At 48.7% G+C, this 18,796-nt stretch overlaps 1 protein-coding gene and 1 long non-coding RNA gene across 4 annotated transcripts in view; one reads left to right on the forward strand and one right to left on the reverse strand.

Annotated features, from left to right (window-relative positions):
- CYP4F22 (cytochrome P450 family 4 subfamily F member 22) overlaps window positions 1-14,224 on the forward strand; it is a 59,056-nt gene extending 44,832 nt beyond the window's left edge. For all 3 annotated transcript variants that reach the window (XM_080988185.1, XM_080988184.1, XM_080988186.1), the window contains exons 7-13: window positions 322-589; window positions 2,087-2,153; window positions 3,385-3,514; window positions 9,169-9,302; window positions 11,714-11,778; window positions 12,446-12,528; window positions 13,433-14,224. In XM_080988185.1, coding sequence (XP_080844311.1) covers window positions 322-589; window positions 2,087-2,153; window positions 3,385-3,514; window positions 9,169-9,302; window positions 11,714-11,778; window positions 12,446-12,528; window positions 13,433-13,610 — 925 coding nt within the window. In that variant the 3' untranslated portion in view covers window positions 13,611-14,224. The remainder of the gene's footprint in view (window positions 1-321; window positions 590-2,086; window positions 2,154-3,384; window positions 3,515-9,168; window positions 9,303-11,713; window positions 11,779-12,445; window positions 12,529-13,432) is intronic.
- The window catches only part of LOC308467007, a 97,897-nt gene that overhangs the window by 70,174 nt on the left and 8,927 nt on the right, over window positions 1-18,796 (reverse strand). The window lies entirely within an intron of this gene.

The raw sequence follows: 18,796 nt of genomic DNA on the forward strand, positions 1-18,796 counted from the left end.
CATTGTGCTACACCTGTGTTATTGGGGCATCACAAGTATCCATTGACAGTACTTCACTAGATGTTTCTCCATGAGCATTCTAACAGCAAAAGCCTAGGCTTTTTGCAGTTTCAGTGCTAATGAGAAACAGGTACTGTTACCTGCTAAATGTTCAATCTTTTGGGGAGTTTTTCAGCTGTTTGGGCCTGTGCTGCTTGCTCATACTGGGGCCATGTCAAGACCTGAGCAATGTTCTCCAAAGAACCTGTTCTCAGACTCCAAGGACATCTTCTGCCGAGACTTCCTCCCATTCCTGACAAGTAGACTTATTATATGTTCCAGGAAATCAAGTGACTACATTGCTGCCATCTTGGAACTCAGCAATCTTGTCGTTCTGCGGCAGCATGCCCTGATCCACCATTTTGACTGGCTCTACTATCTATCGACGAATGGCCGCCGCTTCCGCCGTGCGTGTGACACTGTGCACCGCTTCACAGCCAATGTGATTCATCAGCGACGAATGGCACATAGCCGCTTGGGGGATGATGCCTGGCTCAAATCCAAGCAAGGCAAAACCGTGGACTTCATTGATGTTCTTTTGCTGGCAAAGGTACTTGGCAGAAAGAGGACAAGGAAAGGGACAGTGTGGCTCCTTGTCTATGGAAGAGGGGGGTTTTATGGGAACTGATGCCCTGCCTAAAGAGGAAGGTTGGCGTCAATTTGGGAAAGCTTAACCCTGTGGCTTATAGAAGAGGTAGACCAGACTATTTGGAGACAAGGAAAGGGAAGAGCCATAGCTCAGTGGTTAACCATCTGTGTTACATGGAGAAGGTCCCTTATCTGAAACCCCAGAGATTCATTTCATTCATATATATATATATATATATATATATATATACACACACACACACACACACACACACACACCGTATTTTTCGCTCCATAGGGCGCACCGGACCATAGGGTGCACCTAGTTTTTAGGGGGGGGGGAATCAAGAAAAAAAATCTTATTCCCCCCCAGCCCCAAAGAGCAGCATACAGAATGTGCACAACCTCTCCCTGCCGGAGGCACAAGCCAAGGCATCCAGCGGGATGGATCCCGCTCACTGTTTTGGCTTCGTCTTTAGCCCACGCAACCTCTCCCTACCAGGAGAAGCTGCATGGGACTAAAGAAGCCATAGCCCCGTGCAGCTTCTCCCTGCCGGAGGGGTTGCGCGCGGCTATCCCTGAAGCCTGGAGAGTGAGAGGGGTCAGTGCGCAACGACGCCTCTCGTTCTCCAAGCTTCAGTGAAAGCAACGCGAAGCTTTTGGAGCACGAAGGGAGTGCTTCCTCTGTGCTTCGGAGGCTTAGCGTTGCTATCGCTGAAGCCAAGGAGCCTGAATTCGCTCCATAGGACGCACACACATTTCCCCTCAATTTTTGGAGGGGGAAAAGTGTGTCCTATAGAGCGAAAAATACGGTATATAATTTTTTTTAACATATCATTTTCAACAATAATAAAACATACTTTTATATCTTTACAATTTCCCCCCCGACTTTCGTCAATCACATCCGAAAATTTTCAAATCTTTTCCACTTAATTTACATTTCTTACTTTCACTATTACTTTTAATTATCATAACTAATATCTCTCTTCTTTATCTTCTCTGCAATATTTCATATATTCCTCCTTACAAAACTTCTTGTAGTCCTACTAGCGTAATTTGTTGATTACAGTTGCTCTTCAAATGGTTTGCATCATTGTTCCAATCTTCTGTGAATCTCTGGTCCCGCAGGTTTCGAATCCTTGCTGTTATTTTATGTATTTCTGCATAGTCCATTACAGAGATTCATTTCCAGTCAGTGTGGAGCTGAGCTACAACAGGCTTCCTCAACCTCGGCCCTCCAGATGTTTTTGGCCTACAACTCCCATGATCCCTATCTAGCAGGACCAGTGGTCAGGGATGATGGGAATTGTAGTCTCAAAACATCTGGAGGGCCGAGTTTGAGGAAGCCTGAGCTACACTAACCAGGGGTCTAACCCTGGTGTCCTCCCCTGGCAGAGATGCGCGTGAGACTATCAACTGGTCTTTGTGTCTTTGCAAACACCTCCCTTTGTGCTTGCAGGATGAAGAGGGTCGTCACTTGTCTGATGCTGACATTGCAGCTGAAGCTGACACCTTCATGTTTGAAGGTGAGGTGCCTGGATTGGGTCTGGTCAGTCACCGTTTGCAGTATCTCTCTGGGGTGACAGAAACAGGGCACAATTCCTCCCCCAAGTCACAGAAGGACAAGAAGGATGTTCAGGTCATGTTCAGCAACTGAGTGTTTAGGAAGGGTTGAATTATGGGTTCTGATCCCCATGAGGTGAATTACTTCCCAGGGAGGATCATTGTGTGCTGTCCGTGGTTCTGACCTGCTGTTGCCCCAGTTCTGCTGCATACAAACTGCAGCCTTTATCCACAGCCATTGGGGTCAGGTCATTCATTGTATGCTGGTTTCCTGAGACACAATACTTTTGATTCAGTAAAAACCAGACTCTGGGGTTATATGTGCAGCTGGGGGTGAGGGGGAGAGGGAGAGAGAGAGAGAGAGAGAGAGAGAGAGAGAGAGAGAGAGAGAGAAAGGCTCTCTGGGATTAGATGCTTTTGTCAACTGGATGATCCTTTGAAGGTGACCCGAAAACTACAATTAATCCAGAATGCAGCAGCTAGACTGGTGACCTGCTGTGGCTGCCAAGACCATACAACACCAGTCCTGAAAGACCCACATTGGCTCCTAGTACGTTTCCGGGCATAATTCAAAGTGTTGGTGCTGACCTTTAAAGCCCTAAACAGCCTTGGCCCAGTATACCTGAAGGAGCGTCCCTACCCCCATCATTCACTGAGGTCCAGCTCTGAGGGCCTTCTGGCGGTTCCCTCACTGTGAGAAGTGAGGTTATGGGGAACCAGGCAGGGGGCCTTCTCAGTAGTGGCGCCCACCCTGTGGAACACCCTCCCATCAGATGTCAAGGAAATAAACAACTATCTGACTATTAGAAGACATCTGAAGGCAGCCATGTTTAGGGAAGTTTTTAATGTTTGAAGTTTTATTCAGTTTTTAGTGTTCTGTTGGGAGCTGCCCAGATGGGCAGGGTAGAAATAATAATAATAATAATAATAATAATAATAATAATAATAATAGTTTCCTTGTGCTCAGGGGTAGTAGGTCTCCAGCTTTACTTTGGGGTTGCAGCTCAGTCCTCTCCAGTTGGGATCTTCCAACTTTTGGTACTATTGACAGCCAATTGCAGGTCCAGAAAAATCTTCCCTGGTTGGAGCTTCTGTTGTCAGCCAGTGCTGTGGTTGCACTGAAGCTCCAGGTGATCAGGCAGGGAACCCTGCATGCCTCTTCTGTGAGTTCACACTCACTCTCCCTCCCCGCAGGCCACGACACTACAGCAAGCGGCTTGTCCTGGGTGCTGTACAACCTGGCTCGACATCCCAACTACCAAGACCAGTGCCGGGAAGAGATTCAGAATCTGCTGCGAGGCCGGGAGACAGAGGAGATTGAATGGTGAGGGGACATGAAGTGGGCAATCAAGAGGGTGGCAGGTGGAACTGAGCCCAGGTGTGGGTTGCTCATCTACAATGCAGTTTAATGTTTTTGTGCATGTATGTCCATCTGCATGCGCACAGCTTAGAAAATAAGATAATCCACAGAGGACCGAGTGCTAGGCTCTCATTTCATCCAGTCTTGCCAATGGGAATGAAAATGGCTGAGCGTTGACAAAGCGTAGCTTCACTGACACACCTCTGCAGATCTCCTGTGCTTATTTTTCTTAAAAGGCATCTTGCAGCATATTATGTTTATGAATCTGGTGTGCCAAGGGGTACTCCTCAAATCTGATCTTACGTCTCCTTTCTAAATACACTTCTGGATCCCTCAGCTCAGCACCGGTCATCTGGTGAATGGGAAAAGGTTCTGTGTTCAAAATTGTGCAGCTACTATCTGCTGTTTAATATCTGGGTCTGTTATTCTCCCCTCCACCAACCCAACATGAGAAGAGGAGTATACAGTCATACCTTGGCAGTTGAACACCTTGGCTCCTGTCAGGGAACTGACATCGGAGCTAGAGGCGGAGGGAAGGCTCTCAAATGATGCTGGAGAAGGGCCCAGCAGGGAGAGAGGCAGCTCAGCAGATGGGGAAGCAAATCAGCGCAACACCAGGGATAAAGGGGGTGTTATGTACTGAGTTGAATAGGATCCAAACTGTAGCAGTCTGATTGGTCCTAGAACAATAGGATCCAAAAGGCAGCAGTCTGATTGGTCCTAGAACAATAGGATTCAGAATGCAGCAGTCTGATTGGTCCTAGAACAATGCAGCAGTATGATTGGTTGGCAGGAACCACCCAATCCTGCTCCAGATAGAAGTGAATCCACAACCTGATTGGCTTACAGTAGAATTCCAGAATTAGCCAATCATGTGCAGCCCATTGTGTAAATAATGTATATAAAGCAGATACTGTGAGGGGACATTATTCATTCCTCCTCACCACTATGAGCTGAATAAAGAGCAGCTGCTGCTGGGCCATCCCCTCCACACCCAGTCCAGGACCCGGGAGATGACCCTATCTTTCTTGGAATGGTGTGCAACTTCTTGTGCCTGAATGGGGCGGTCGGGAAGCAGCTCCAGGCTCATAACCTCTTGTGCAGGTGCTGGGTCAGGGCCTGTTTCCGGTAGTGGTAGCCTGCTGAGGGCGTCCGCATGGCCCATCGCCTTCCCAGGTCGGTGAATCAGTGCATACTGGTAGCTGGCAAGGAAAATTGACCACCTGAGGACGCGAGGAGACAGCACTTGGGGGGTCTGCTTTTCGGGGGCAAACAAGCCAAGCAATGGCTTGTGGTCAGTCACCACGGTGAAGGGCCGCCCGTACAAGAAATCATGGAATTTTTTTACTCCCTTTACGATTGCCAGACCCTCCTTGTCGATTTGCGAGTAGTTCCGCTCGGTTGTGTTGAGTGTCTGGGAAAAGTACGCCACCGGTACCTCTCTTCCATCCGGGAGTTGGTGCCCCAGGACAGCTCCAATGCCATAGGGTGAGACGTCGCATGCTAGCACCACCGGCAGCCTCTCGTCGAAGTGTGCCAAGACCGAGTTTGAGACAAGCAAGTCCTTGACTGCCTGGAATGCGGCCTCCTGGCGCTGGCCCCACACCCAAGGGGCCCGCTTGTCCAGGAGTCTGTGTAGGGGCTCCGCTACCGCCGCCTTGTGGGGAAGGAAGGAATGGTAAAAGTTCAATAGTCCCAAGAAGGCCTGAAGTTCAGTCTTGCTCTTGGGCGCTGGGGCATCACAAATGGCCCGTACCTTGTCCCCAGTCGGGTGGACCCCTTCTGCGTCCACCATAAATCCCAGAAAGTCCACCTGAGGCACTCCTAGTAGACATTTTTCCCGCTTCACCTTGAGACCCGCCGTCTGGAAACGGTGCAGAACGGTGCGGAGGCGGTCCTCAAACTCCTCTGGTGTGGGGCCGGCAATCAACACATCATCGAAGAAGGGGGTGACGCCAGGAATCCCTTTAAGGAGAGAGTCCATTATATTCTGGAATATGCCTGGTGCCACGCTGACACCGAATTGCAGCCGCTTTACCCTGAACGCTCCTCTGTGCGTCACAATCGTCTGTGCCTCTGCTGTGGCCTCATCTACTGGCAGCTGTTGATATGCTTGGGCCAAGTCCAGCTTGCCAAAAATTTTCGACCCAGCCAGGGTGGCAAGGACATGGCTGACCACTGGCACTGGGTATGCGTGGGCCGTGAGGGCCTTGTTTATGGTACATTTGTAGTCTGCGCAGATGCGGACCGAACCATTAGGCTTGACGGGTGTGACGATTGGGGTTTCCCAGGGAGCATTAGGCACCGGCTCCAGCACTCCTTGCTCTACGAGTCGGTCCAATTCCTCGTCTATACGGGGTTTCAAGGCGAACGGGACCCGGCGGGCCTTGAGCCTGACCGGTCGTACTGCGGGGTCAAGCTGTAGCGCAATGGGGGGGCCCGTATACTGTCCCAATTTCCCATCGAAAACCCCTGGAAATTCCTTGCATATGGCGTCCACGTCTACTTGTAAGCTAGTGTGGTTCACCCCGGTGACAGCTAGCCCCAGTGGTCCAAACCATGCCAATCCCAGTAAGCTAATGTAGGGGCCCTTGACCACAAGCAAGTCCAGTTGCCGCGTCCGCCCTCGGTATTGCACCCTGAAGGTCCCCACCCCCATTGTGGGGACCTTACGTTTCTGGAAGTCCCGGAGGGTGAATGGGGCCGGCCTGAGTTTGGGACCCCCAGTGGGACACAGTTTCCTTAAGGTCCTTGCCGAGATTATGGATAGAGTTGAACCCGTGTCAAGCTCCATGCGGCATGGGGCCCCCTCTATCTGTACCTCTACATAAATTTTCTCTACGTTGGGGTGGGGCAACTGGTATACCTGGAAGTCCGTGAGCTCTGTCGAGTTGCCTTGGTGCGTTGGGCCCCGGGACCTGGGGCTCTTGGATTGGTCATCTGATGCCTGGTGTCGGGTGGGCCGAGCCCGACACACCCGGGCGATGTGTCCCGATTTTCTGCACTGCCTGCACTCTGCGTTGCGGAAACGGCAGGTCCTCCTCTCGTGACTCTCCCCGCAGCTTGCGCAGTTCCCTCCTTCTCGTCGAGGCAGCTGTGGTCTGTGCGCTGCTTGAGTGCACTGCTGTACTCGGTGCACCTCCTCCCTGTCGGATCCTGAGTCGTCGGTGAGGTCTTCATGGTGGACCCTCGGTTGGGATGGCAGGCTCGGCCGTGCCTCTTGGGTCGACCTCTCGGCAGCTTCTGTTGCCAGGGCCTCCTCCAGAGCGACCTGGAACGTTAGGTCCTTCTTAGCGTAGAGGCGTCGTTGCAGCTTCTCATCCTTCAGGCCACCGACGAGGCGGTCACGAAGCATGTTCTCCAGCTCTGAGAAGTTGCAGAACCGGGCGGCTTGGCGGAGAGAGGTCACAAACCCAGTTATGGTTTCCCCAGGGGCTTGCCGCTTTGCGTAGAAGGCATTTCGACGAGCCACCACTGAGGGCTGCGGCGAAAAGTGCCCCTTCAGCTGTTCCATTATTGTTTTGTATGGAACAGTAGCGACGTCTTCAGGCGCAAGGAGAGCCCGGGCGATTTCAAACGTCTCCTCTCCGCAGACGCTGAAGAATATCGCCCTCTTCTTGGCGTCTTCTTCGTCGGTGACCCCTTTGGCTTCTAGGAGGAAGGTGAAACGGGAGGCGTACGCTTCCCAGTCTCCAGATGCTGGGTTGAATGGCGAGAAGCTGCTGTTGGCTGCCATTCTGAGTTCCTTGTGCCCCGGAGCTGAAGCCTGGATACACGGTGCGAGGCAGCGGTGCGGCAGTTGGCGGTGCTGCGGTGCTGTGTGTGGCAGTCAGCTCAGCGGGATCCCACCTTCGTCGCCAGTGAAATATACTCAGAGTCGCAAAGTGATTTCATGCTCTTTATTCAGCTCATAGTGGTGAGGAGGAATGAATAATGTCCCCTCACAGTATCTGCTTTATATACATTATTTACACAATGGGCTGCACATGATTGGCTAATTCTGGAATTCTACTGTAAGCCAATCAGGTTGTGGATTCACTTCTATCTGGAGCAGGATTGGGTGGTTCCTGCCAACCAATCATACTGCTGCATTGTTCTAGGACCAATCAGACTGCTGCATTCTGAATCCTATTGTTCTAGGACCAATCAGACTGCTGCCTTTTGGATCCTATTGTTCTAGGACCAATCAGACTGCTACAGTTTGGATCCTATTCAACTCAGTACATAACAGGGGGGCAGATGGGGGAATCGGCGAGAGGGCTCCAGGACTCTTCACCGGACACCAGCGGGGAGAGCACGGGTCATCCGCTACCCACGCCCTCCCTGCGCAGAAGACATCCGCGCAGGGAGAGTAGGAGGAGACTTGGCGTCAAACAACTTTTATGTTGGAAAAGGTTTAAGAAACGCCCACTGACGGATTCTGCTAGCGACTGAGGCAGCCACAAAGTGAAGGGCTGTCCAGACACAAAGGTTTAACCAGGCAACATAGCCAGGAGAGGCGGCAACTTACGCACGAGCAACCCATACTCATTACAGCTCCCAAACAAATCGGCTCCCAAACTATCAAAATCTGGAAGTGAATGTTCCAGTTTTCGAACAGTTTTCAGAAGTCAAACGTCCGGCATGGCTTCCGTGGCTTCTGATAGGTTGCAGGCCAGCATTTTGACAGACAAGCACAAAGCCTTGCGTACAAATCTCAAAGAACAGTTATGTTTCTATTATATAGGGAAAGTCTGCAGGCGCCATTATTTGTGCTTCCGCAGCGAGAAAGCTCAAAGGGTGTGTCTACTTGACACCGCTCCTGTTCTCATTCCCTATTTTGAAGTGAGGGAAACGGGAACACGACGGAGGCACCCATTTCAACAAGAACAATACAATGCAGTCAACACAGCCTTAAGGTAGGCTATCTTGTGGCAGTTTCCCACATGTTCCTGTGGCGATCTCACAGGGCCCCCAGACGTTTGACGGTCTATTGACCCTGTGCCACCACTGCGTTAGCTTTCTTCGCTGCCACCACCCCGTTTCTCATGGGGACACACAGAGTCCAGACAGTTGTTAACATTAACAAATAATCAAGTTTATTTTTAAATGCAGGAACAAGTGTATGGTTTCAGTTTATTTTTCTCTTGTCAGTTTCTTAATCTTAGTTCCTAACAACTCCAAATTGATTATTCCAACTATCTATCTGACTCAACCTAACAATTCCTCTCACTCTTTCTCACAATACAACTCTACCAACCCACTGCCTATTCCTCCCTCTCCCTTCTTCAGCTACCAAACCTCAACTCTAAACTCCCAAACCTCAACTGTCAACAACCCAAACCTCCACTGACTTTCAAAACCTCCCACTCTAACTTTTACTCCCCCCTTGCATTCTCACTGGCCAATCACATCACACTCATTTTAACCCTTTCCTTATGACCCACCTAGGAGGCAAACGCCACAGTTCCCTACCAAGGTCCCCAGAATGCAACATCCACGCTACATCCCTAAGGCAGGAAGAGAAAGAGTAGAGGGGTTGCCACCTGTAGCCCTGCACACAGATGCTCTATGGTTCCGTGATGCCATTATGCCAGTTGGCCGTCATAAACAGTAACGGTGATGTTTCCTCTCTTCAGGGAAGACCTGTCCCAGATGCCTTTCACCACCATGTGCATTAAAGAGAGCTTGCGCCTCCACCCACCAGTCACGGCCGTTTCCCGCCGCTGCACCGAGGATGTGAAACTGCCTGATGGAAAGATCATCCCCAAAGGTACCTGGCCTCAGCCCATCCCATGACAGTTGGCATCATGCCCTGTGCCAGCACCTGGCAGGTAGACTCCACCCCTCCCCCACTGCTACATCCTGCAGCAGCGGCAGTTTGAGGCCAAAGGTGCTGCTGTGCTGTTGTATTTTTACTGCCCTGTCAGAACGAAAGATGCCGTGAGCCCTAGGTAAAGGTAAAGGGACCCCTGACCATTAGGTCCAGTCATGGCTGACTCTGGGGTTGCGGCGCTCATCTCGCTTTATTGGCCGAGGGAGCCGGCGTATAGCTTCCGGATCATGTGGCTAGCATGACTAAGCTGCTTCTGGCAAACCAGAGCAGCACACGGAAATGCCGTTTACCTTCCCGCCGGAGCGGTACCTATTTATCTACTTGCACTTTGACGTGCTTTCAAACTGCTAGGTGGGCAGGAGGCCGTGAGCCCTAAAGGTATTCAAATTGGCGGTAGGGAATTAAGTCCGTATTTCAGAATGTCCTGCGGGAATTGGGTTCCTTGTTTGGCTTGCTCACTCTTATACCGTGAAGTCTTTACGTATACAATTACAGTAGTACCTCTGGTTGCAAACAGGATCCATTCTGGAGGCCTGTTCGCAACCTGAAAAGAACGCAACCCGCGTCTGCGCACGCGCGGGTCGTGATTCGCCGCTTCTGCACATTCGTGTGATGTCATTTTGCGCATCTGCGCATGCGCGCACGGCAAAACCCGGAAGTAACCCTTTCCGGTACTTCCGGGTTGTCGCGGGACGGAACCTGAAAAAACGTATCATGAAGCAAACGTAACATGAGGTATGACTGAACTTAATGTAAAAAAAATTCAAATGCTTTCAGGTACATGTTTTCAGTCCAGGTTAATCTATAATTACAAGTTGTAAGATTCATCAGAAGCCGTATTTGATGCAAAATCGTATCAGAAAATGGGGAAGGGGATGGTTCCCCCCCCCCCATCATTCATTTACTGGCATGGTTGTGAATCTAAAAGTGTTGAGGAAGGACATTAGTAAGAAATTCAGCCTCATTAATTGGTTTCAGTTGTTTTCCTTTTCCTTTGCTCTGCTTCTTTGGCTTCCACTTTCAGGAGATCAGGCAACACATGGTGGGATCAGGTTGTGCATTTTCAAGTGCACATTAACGAAAAGATACGAGGGAGAGACGGCTCAGAGATGCTGTCATGTCTCCCTGGTGATATATAGTCTGGACCTAAGTGATGGTGACATAAAAACATTTTTGTTTTGACTTTTTACCTTGCTTTTCCACCAAAAGGACAATCAAGGACACTTAACAGCAGCATTCATGATGGTATGTTCCACGGGTGATTACCCGTGACAAGTAAATGTTATGTTAATCCTTGGAACATACCATTGAATATACCATAGTACTGAGAAGCTTGCAGTGTTGGCATGTCCTTAGGGCTCTTTTTGTAACCGCAGCAAGCTAGGCCTCTGGATCCACTGCTGACCTTCCTTTGTCTTGTGGGTGGGATGCCCCGGACTTGGCTCCTACCTTGCTCACCCCTAACATCTGCTCCAGATGGTTGGCTGACCCCCTGGAAAAGATGTTGAGGGTGTGCAGAGAGAGGTGAGGAAAGCAAAGCCCCACTGCATGAACAGAACACGGCATAATTCAGCCTGGACACTGAGGTCCAGCTCCAAGGGCCTTCTGGCAGTTCCCTCCCTGCAAGAAGTGAGGTTACAGGGAACCAGGCAGAGGGCCTTCTCGGTAGTGGTGCCCACCCTGTGGAATGCCATCCCACCAGGTGTCAAGGAAATAAACAACTATCTGACTTTTAGAAGATATCTGAAGGCAGCCCTGTTTAGGGAAGTTTTTAATGTTTGATGTTTTATTGTGCTTTTAATATTCTGTTGGAGCCGCCCAGAGTGGCTGGGGAAACCCAGTCAGGTGGGCGGGTTATAAATAATAAATGATGATGGTGATGGTGATGGTGATGATGATGTACACAGATACCGCCCCGCCCCCTGACTGCCCCAGCCAAAAGAAGATCCCGAGTTCATTGAGAGCCGGCAATACTAACAGAGATGTGGAGCAATTTTTGCTCAGGATGTACCATTGCAAAGAGTTAACGGCAGCTCTTAAGCTGAGTCCATAGTCTATTATTATTATTATTATTATTATTATTATTATTATTATTATTTATTCTCCAATTATTATTATTATTATTATTATGCTCCAAATAATAATAAATAATAATAATAATAATAATAATAATAATAATAATAATAATAGAGTTTATGTACCGCCCTATACCCAGAGGTCTCAGGGCGATTCGCAGAAAAGATCACAACATATATAATCAGAATAAAAACAACAACCCAACATCTTGTGCGTGGTATTCTCTATTGTGTGCATATCCACACATTGATTAGAAACTCTTCCCTCCCTAGGGAACATCTGCCTGGTCAGTATCTTCGGAACCCATCACAACCCTGCTGTCTGGCCAGAGCCTGAGGTATCGGTTTCTGCTGTGTATTTTCTGCTTCTTCCCCTCTCCCTTGGGACCCTTTGGGACCCTTTCCTGGGCGTGGGGGCTCCTCTAGGAGGACTCAGTAGGTCGTGTTGCTAATTTATTTTACTCCCAACTGCCTTGCTTCTTCCTTCTTCTGAAGAAGAAGTGTGCATGCACACGAAAGCTTATACCAAGAACAAACTTAGTTGGTCTCTAAGGTGCTAAAGGTAAAGGTACCCCTGACCGTTAGGTCCAGTCGCAGACAACTCTGGAGTTGCGCACTCATCTCACTCTATAGGCCGAGGGAGCCGCCGTTTGTCCACAGACAGCTTCCAGGTCATGCGGCCAGCATGACTAAGCCGCTTCTGGCGAACCAGAGCAGCGCACAGAAACACCCTTTTACCTTCCCACTGCAGTGGTACCTATTTATCTACTTGCACTTTGATGTGCTTTTGAACTGCTAGGTGGGTAGCTGGGACCGAACAACGGGAGCTCACCCCGTCGCAGGTATTCGAACCGCCGGCCTTCTGATCAGCAAGCCCTAGGCTTGCGTCCCTCTCTAAGGTGCTACTGGACAAATTTTTATATCTATTTTGACTGCATCAGACCAACATGGCTACCTACCTTCTTTCCAGCCACCCATAAGTTCAGTCTGTTTTTGTTCTTATAGGTCTATAACCCACACCGCTTTGAACCGAAGGCCTTGCAGAACCAGTCACCACTGGCCTTCGTGCCCTTTTCAGCTGGACCCAGGTAACAGAGAACTCAGAGCCTCCTGGAGCCAGGTCTTAATTTTCTTGAGTGTCGGCTACTGCAGGGTATCGTGAGATATTCTGGCCTAGATGATACTGACAGTGGCCACTTCCTCTTGGAAGAAGAAAGTCCTTCTTCATGCTGTGCACAGTCAGTCTATCAAACCCCCTCCCCCTGGAGGCCTTTAAAAGAGGATTAGACAAATTCATGAAGGAGACTGCTGCAGGCGAAATAGCTCCGTCGGTAGAGCACGAGACTCTTCATCTCAGGGTTGTGGTTTTGAGGCCCCATGTAGGATGTAAAGATTCCTGCATGCCATGACCCTTGTGGCGCCTTCCAGCTCTGATTCTATGAAAAGCCCTCTCCTTCTGCAGTTATTCCCCCAGAAAGAGCTTGCGGTCAGGGACATCTGAATTTATTTTGGTCCCCGTGTGAAAGGGGGAGTTATCACTGGATAGAATTCTCCAGTGCTGATCTGTAAAAATGTAAACAGTTCATCTATGGGCACATAACATCAAACCATGAAGGAGACTGCTCTCAGTGGCTACTAGCCATGATGATAGGACTGCCATACATCCAGATTTCCCTGGACATTATGGGTAAAGTGGTACCTTGGGTTAAGAACTTAATTCGTTCTGGAGGTCCGTTCTTAACCTGAAACTGTTCTTAACCTGAGACACCACTTTAGCTAATGGGGCCTCCCACTGCCACTGCGCCGCACCACACGATTTCTGTTCTCATCCTGAAGCAAAGTTCTTAACCTGAGGTACTATTTCTGGGTTAGTGGAGTCTGTAACCTGAAGCGTCTGTAACCCGAGGTACCACTGTATTTCCTCTTGGCAGTGTGGTGGGGGAAGGAATGTTGGGGAGCCTTCCATGACACTGACCTCTTTTACATTTGCAGGAACTGCATCGGGCAGAACTTTGCTATGTCGGAGTTGAAGGTGGCCCTGGCCTTGACCCTGCTGAGGTTTGTGGTGAGGCTGGATGAGAGCCAAGCTGTGCGCCGTTTGCCAGCCTTAATTCTACGGGCAGAAAATGGACTGTGGCTACAGGTGGAGCCAGTGTGTACCCGGCAGTGATCAGGGAGATGCACCAGATTGGAAGTCTCTGTTCCAGCGTTTCAGCCTGCACTGTAATGTGCAAAGAGATTTATGGTGGCCAGAGAGCCCTCTGCTTCAAACGACATGGAAGGCACGACTCAATTGTCTTTGCCTCTGAGCCCTCATTTCTGTCTTGCCTTCGTGAAGGCGCTAGCAATAGTTTTGTGCTACATTAAAGATGAAGTGTCTTGACCATAAAATGCAGTTTTGATTTTGCTGTAGATCCCTGACAGATAATGGCATGCATAGAAGATCCGCCATCTCCCTAGCAGTTTGTTGCACAACTCTGGCCATAGGGCCTGTCTGGTATCAATAAGAGAATCTACTTCCTGAGTTGTAAAGGAGCACATCTGAAGGCAGGCATTGCAAACAAACTTTGGCTTCGGTTGGAAGAGGCTCCCTTGTTTACACTTCATGTTGGTTGAGTGCTCCCCTTGGTCCTGATCATGAGAAGACCAAGGCCTGCAACCTTTGGATGAGAGAGTGCTAAAAAAAATAGTATAGTCGCTTTGCTTCTTGAAAAATTTGCATGTTCCTTCTCTTTCTATGTAAAATATATATTTTTATTGCTACTTATAAAAAGATATATAACATTCATGCCCATTACAATTTTTCTCATACACCAGAATAAAAGAAATATTTTTAAATCTAACCTAAAAAGGAACAGGAGCAAAAAGAAGAGAAGAGAAAAAAAGAGAGAGAAAAGAAAATGGAAATACTTCTGGTTCTCTGTCACCTAAATACAGTATTCACTTATTAACATCCAACTACCAGAGCAGTGCACGGAAATGCCGTTTACCTTCCCACTGGAGCGGGAAGCGGCTTAGTCATGCTGGCCACATGACCTGGAAGCTGTACGCCGGCTCCCTCGGCCAATAAAGCAAGATGAGCGCCACAACCCCAGAGTCGGCCACGACTGGACCTATTGGTCAGGGGTCCCTTTACCTTTACCTATTCTATTTTCTATAAGCCACTATTTTTTCAGTCTTCAAATCCAAGTTCAAAATCATTGACATTTATTAAGAATTGGAAATGTTTTTGCATGAAAGAGAAAATATTTCTCTCTTCTGAAGAAGTGAGTGCCAATCCTTAAGTAGCCACAGTCCACACAGAAGATGGAGGTGTCTCCTGGCTGGCGGGGGGTGGAGTGGGATGCCCAAGTTTTGCAGAAGTACAAAAACATTAGGAAAAAACCTACATGGAGGGGACCACAGTACAACCCAAGCACTCTTTGGTGAGAGAAAGGCAGCTGAGATTTAACACTGCAAAGCAAGCAGCAAAGAAAAGCATGGAAATGGAGGCTGTAAAACCTTTAAAAAGTGCCCACCTGGTGAGTCCCCGAAATGTCGCCTTTTAGAAGTTCTTTCCAAGCTATCTGAGAAGCGCGCTAGCCTTAGCCTTATGAAAACCCATGCCACAAAATAGTTTGGTCTCTTATAGTACCGCACAACTGCTTCTTGGGAAATTTGCAGGTCCTTCACCTTTGCAAGAAATAAGCACCTTGCAGCACATTTAGTGAAATGTTTGCTGCATTTGGCATCACTGGGCAAATTCCATAGGTTCTACACACGTTGTGGTTGAACCTTGGATCAGAAAACAACAGTTTCAATGCCCTGGAGAAAGGATACTGAAATCAATACCAGAGTATTAAGTAACTTGTTGAGGATTTGATTTAGGTCCAGCTAAAGCAGGTCATTTTCTCCCACTTATCTCAGATCCCACTCTGTGTGTAGATTATTAACCAGAGTATCCCCAGGCCTCCCTTTGAGAAAATATAAATCGATCATTGTCATCTATCCAAGCAATCAGCCTAGCAAAGGGCACCTCTCCACACCCAGAGAGCAAAGGGCAAAGCGGAAGGTGAACGACTATAGACCCAACATCTTGCTGCTTCTTTTTACAAATCTTTTATCTCGGTTGTGCATTGTTGGGGAGTACAGTGTGCCTTGCCTCCAAATAAGTCTTGTCTCCAAATAAGTACTGTACAGTATTCAACTGAGCACCGGTGTTTGGGTTAAAGGGGCCATTTAATCTTTGTTGTTACCCCTAATGTGTTTTTATGTGGTTGTTGTTGTCGTTTAGTCATGTCCGACTCTTCGTGACCGCATGGACCAGAGCACGCCAGGCACTCCTGTCTTCCACTGCCTCCCGCAGCTTGGTCAAACTCATGCTGGTAGCTTCGAGAACACTGGCCAACCATCTCATCCTCTGTTGTCCCCTTCTCCTTGTGCCCTCCATCTTTCCCAACATCAGGGTCTTTTCCAGGGAGTCTTCTCTTCTCATGAGGTGGCCAAAGTATTGGAGCCTCAGCTTCACAATCTGTCCTTCCAGTGAGCACTCAGGGCTGATTTCCTTCAGAATGGAGAGGTTTGATCTTCTTGCAGTCCATGGGACTCTCAAGAGTCTCCTCCAGCACCATAATTCAAAATCATCAATTCTTCGGCGATCAGCCTTCTTTATGGTCCAGCTCTCACTTCCATATATCACTACTGGGACGCGGGTGGCACTGTGGGTAAATCCTCAGCGCCTAGGGCTTGCCGATCGCTTGGTCGGCGGTTCGAATCCCCGCGGCGGGGTGAGCTCCCGTCTGCGGTCCCAGCTCCTGCCCACCTATCAGTTCGAAAGCACCCTAAAAAGTGCAAGTAGATAAATAGGTACCGCTTTCTAGCGGGAAGGTAAACAGTGTTTCCGTGTGCTGCGCTGGTGCCGGCTCGCCAGAGCAGCTTCGTCAATGACCCAGAAGTGTCTCCGGACAGCGCTGGCCCCCGGCCTCTTAAGTGAGATGGGCGCACAACCCTAGAGTCGGACACGACTGGCCCATACGGGCAGGGGTACCTTTACCTTTTACCATGTTACGGAAAAATCTCAGTTACCCATCTCGTCGGGCAGAGCCCTGCGGGGTCCCTGCGAAATAAAGGAAGGAGTCCAGCCACCAACTGAAGCAAATAGCTGTAGACCAAAGTTTATTGCACAACAGGTTCAAAGAGGAATTTTGAACCCCGAGGTTGGGGTGACAATGACTTTTAAAACTTTCCTACCATATCCCAGAATACAGTTCGCACAGTATCATTGCTACATCATTGCTACATCACTGACATGTCACAAAAGGGGAGGGTAGACAGGGGTTACACTAGTTTAACCTTGGCAAACATGTCCAGACAAGTCCTTGGTACAAGATTAGCATAAGCAGACATGTCAGGGCAAGACCCAGGTATAAGATTAGCATAGGCAAACACCTCTGAAGTCCCACCACCCAAAGTACGATAGAACTTCCTTTGCATGTCTGGACCCCTTGGCAAGTCTGGTGATGGGATTAGGTTTTCCTTGGCCAACAATCAGCTCAGCAATTGTCACCTCTGGGCACTTCCTGGGGTAGGAGGTGTGTATACATGTCCTCAGGCTTGGGGAGGTGGCAGGGAAAAGAGTCATTTTTCCAAGGGCAAAGTAGTGTTGAAATGGAGGAAACTGGCAAAGGAGTTGATTTTATATGATTGTTAAAGCTAGGTAACTTCCCTGAGCTGTCAAGTCGAAAGGAAACATTTATGCATAATATTTGTAACATTTAACAACTTTAAAGATGTTCCCCCCACCACAAATTTCCGTAACAGGCAAGAGATTCCTTGTATTGCCAGGAGTTGACCCTCAGGGTCCCTTCCAACTCTATACAATCCTATGGTTCTAGGATTACCGTATTTTTCGCTCTATAACACGCACCAGACCATAACACGCACATAGTTTTTAGAGGAGGAAAACAAGAAAAAAAATATTCTAAATGAAACAGTGGGTGTATGATTTTTGTGGTTCATGCTGTGGCCACAGACATGTGATCTGACAGTGAGTTTGGAGTAGCCCAATGCAAAAATCCTGAGGATCCATGTGGATCCATGCTTTGTAACTACGTTTTTGCACCATTGCAGCCCCAGGCAACAGTGGGTGCGTGATTTTTTTGGTACAGACTGTAGCCATGGACATGTAATGTGATCTGATGGTGAATTTGGGGTGACCCAATGCAAAAATCCTGAGGATCCATGTGGATCCGTGCTTTGTCACCACGTTTTAAATGGGGAGGGAAGGAAAGCAAAAGCCCCCCCCCCCCCAAGCCAGACAGGATATACGAAGTATGATTTCTTTTTTATTTACGGTATTTCTTTTTTGGCCACCTCTGTCACTGCAACCTTTGCTCTGTGCTTGCACACTTTTGGGCAATAGGGCATGTAACACACTTTTTTTCATCTGCCAAGATGTAGAAAATCAATTTTAATGTCCCTATATAAAATGCCTAGTGAAGCAGAAGGGTATTACATCAGCCACTGTATTAAGGCTAAACGTTTGAAGAACAGCTCTCTATGGGGGGGGAGGGGGAGACTAAATTCCATTTTCAATCAATTGTTATTGTGGCAGCAATTATCAGTGTATAGCGCACAATGAGGAAAAGAACTTTAAAAAATATATATAAAAAACATTCTCACGTTATACTTCTTCAAAGAAGAGTATTAGGCTTTTAATGAAGGGGAGAGGAGAGATGCTGTAATCCTCCTGGCTCAGGAGATTCTGATTTACCAGCCGCGTGTAGAAAGTATAGATTAAGATATTTGATATACAGCATATAAATCCAGAGATTTCCATGTCTCACTCTGCAATCCAGCCTGCTGTTACTTACGAGCAGGGAAGCAGGGTTTCTCTTCCAAACAAGCATACTGTCTCCCTCCAGCAGTACATTGCTTGGAGAAGCTGTAATTTGGAGGGGGCCTGGGGGCAGGGCTCTCTGCTTTTGGAAAAGAAATGAGAAACCTACCATTGTAAAGCAGAAGTCCCCCCCCCCCCACAAGCCAGCCCTCTCTCTCTCTCTCCCACCTGCATGCTTTTGCTTTTCGGCTGCCTGCGAGTCCCTAGAGCACTGAGAGGAGGAAGTGGTGGGCTGGAGCCTGCACGCAGTGTGACTAGGAAAGAATTAGAAGGAAGGACTGGATCCTTTCCTTAACCCTCTGCTTGCCAGGAGGGCAGGGGATTCCCTGCTCTTTGTTGAGTTTGAGCAAACGCAGCAACAGAAGCGGGTGGGCAGTAAGACCCTGAGGCAGACTGCAGGAAAGCTTCCGCCTTCCCTCTTCCCTCCGCCCGCCCGCCCGATCTTATTTTTGCTTGATTTTTGCCTATTTTGCCCCTGC

This window comes from Podarcis pityusensis (genome assembly GCF_964106645.2).
Source record: "Podarcis pityusensis genome assembly, chromosome: 17".
Lineage (NCBI taxonomy): Eukaryota > Metazoa > Chordata > Lepidosauria > Squamata > Lacertidae > Podarcis > Podarcis pityusensis.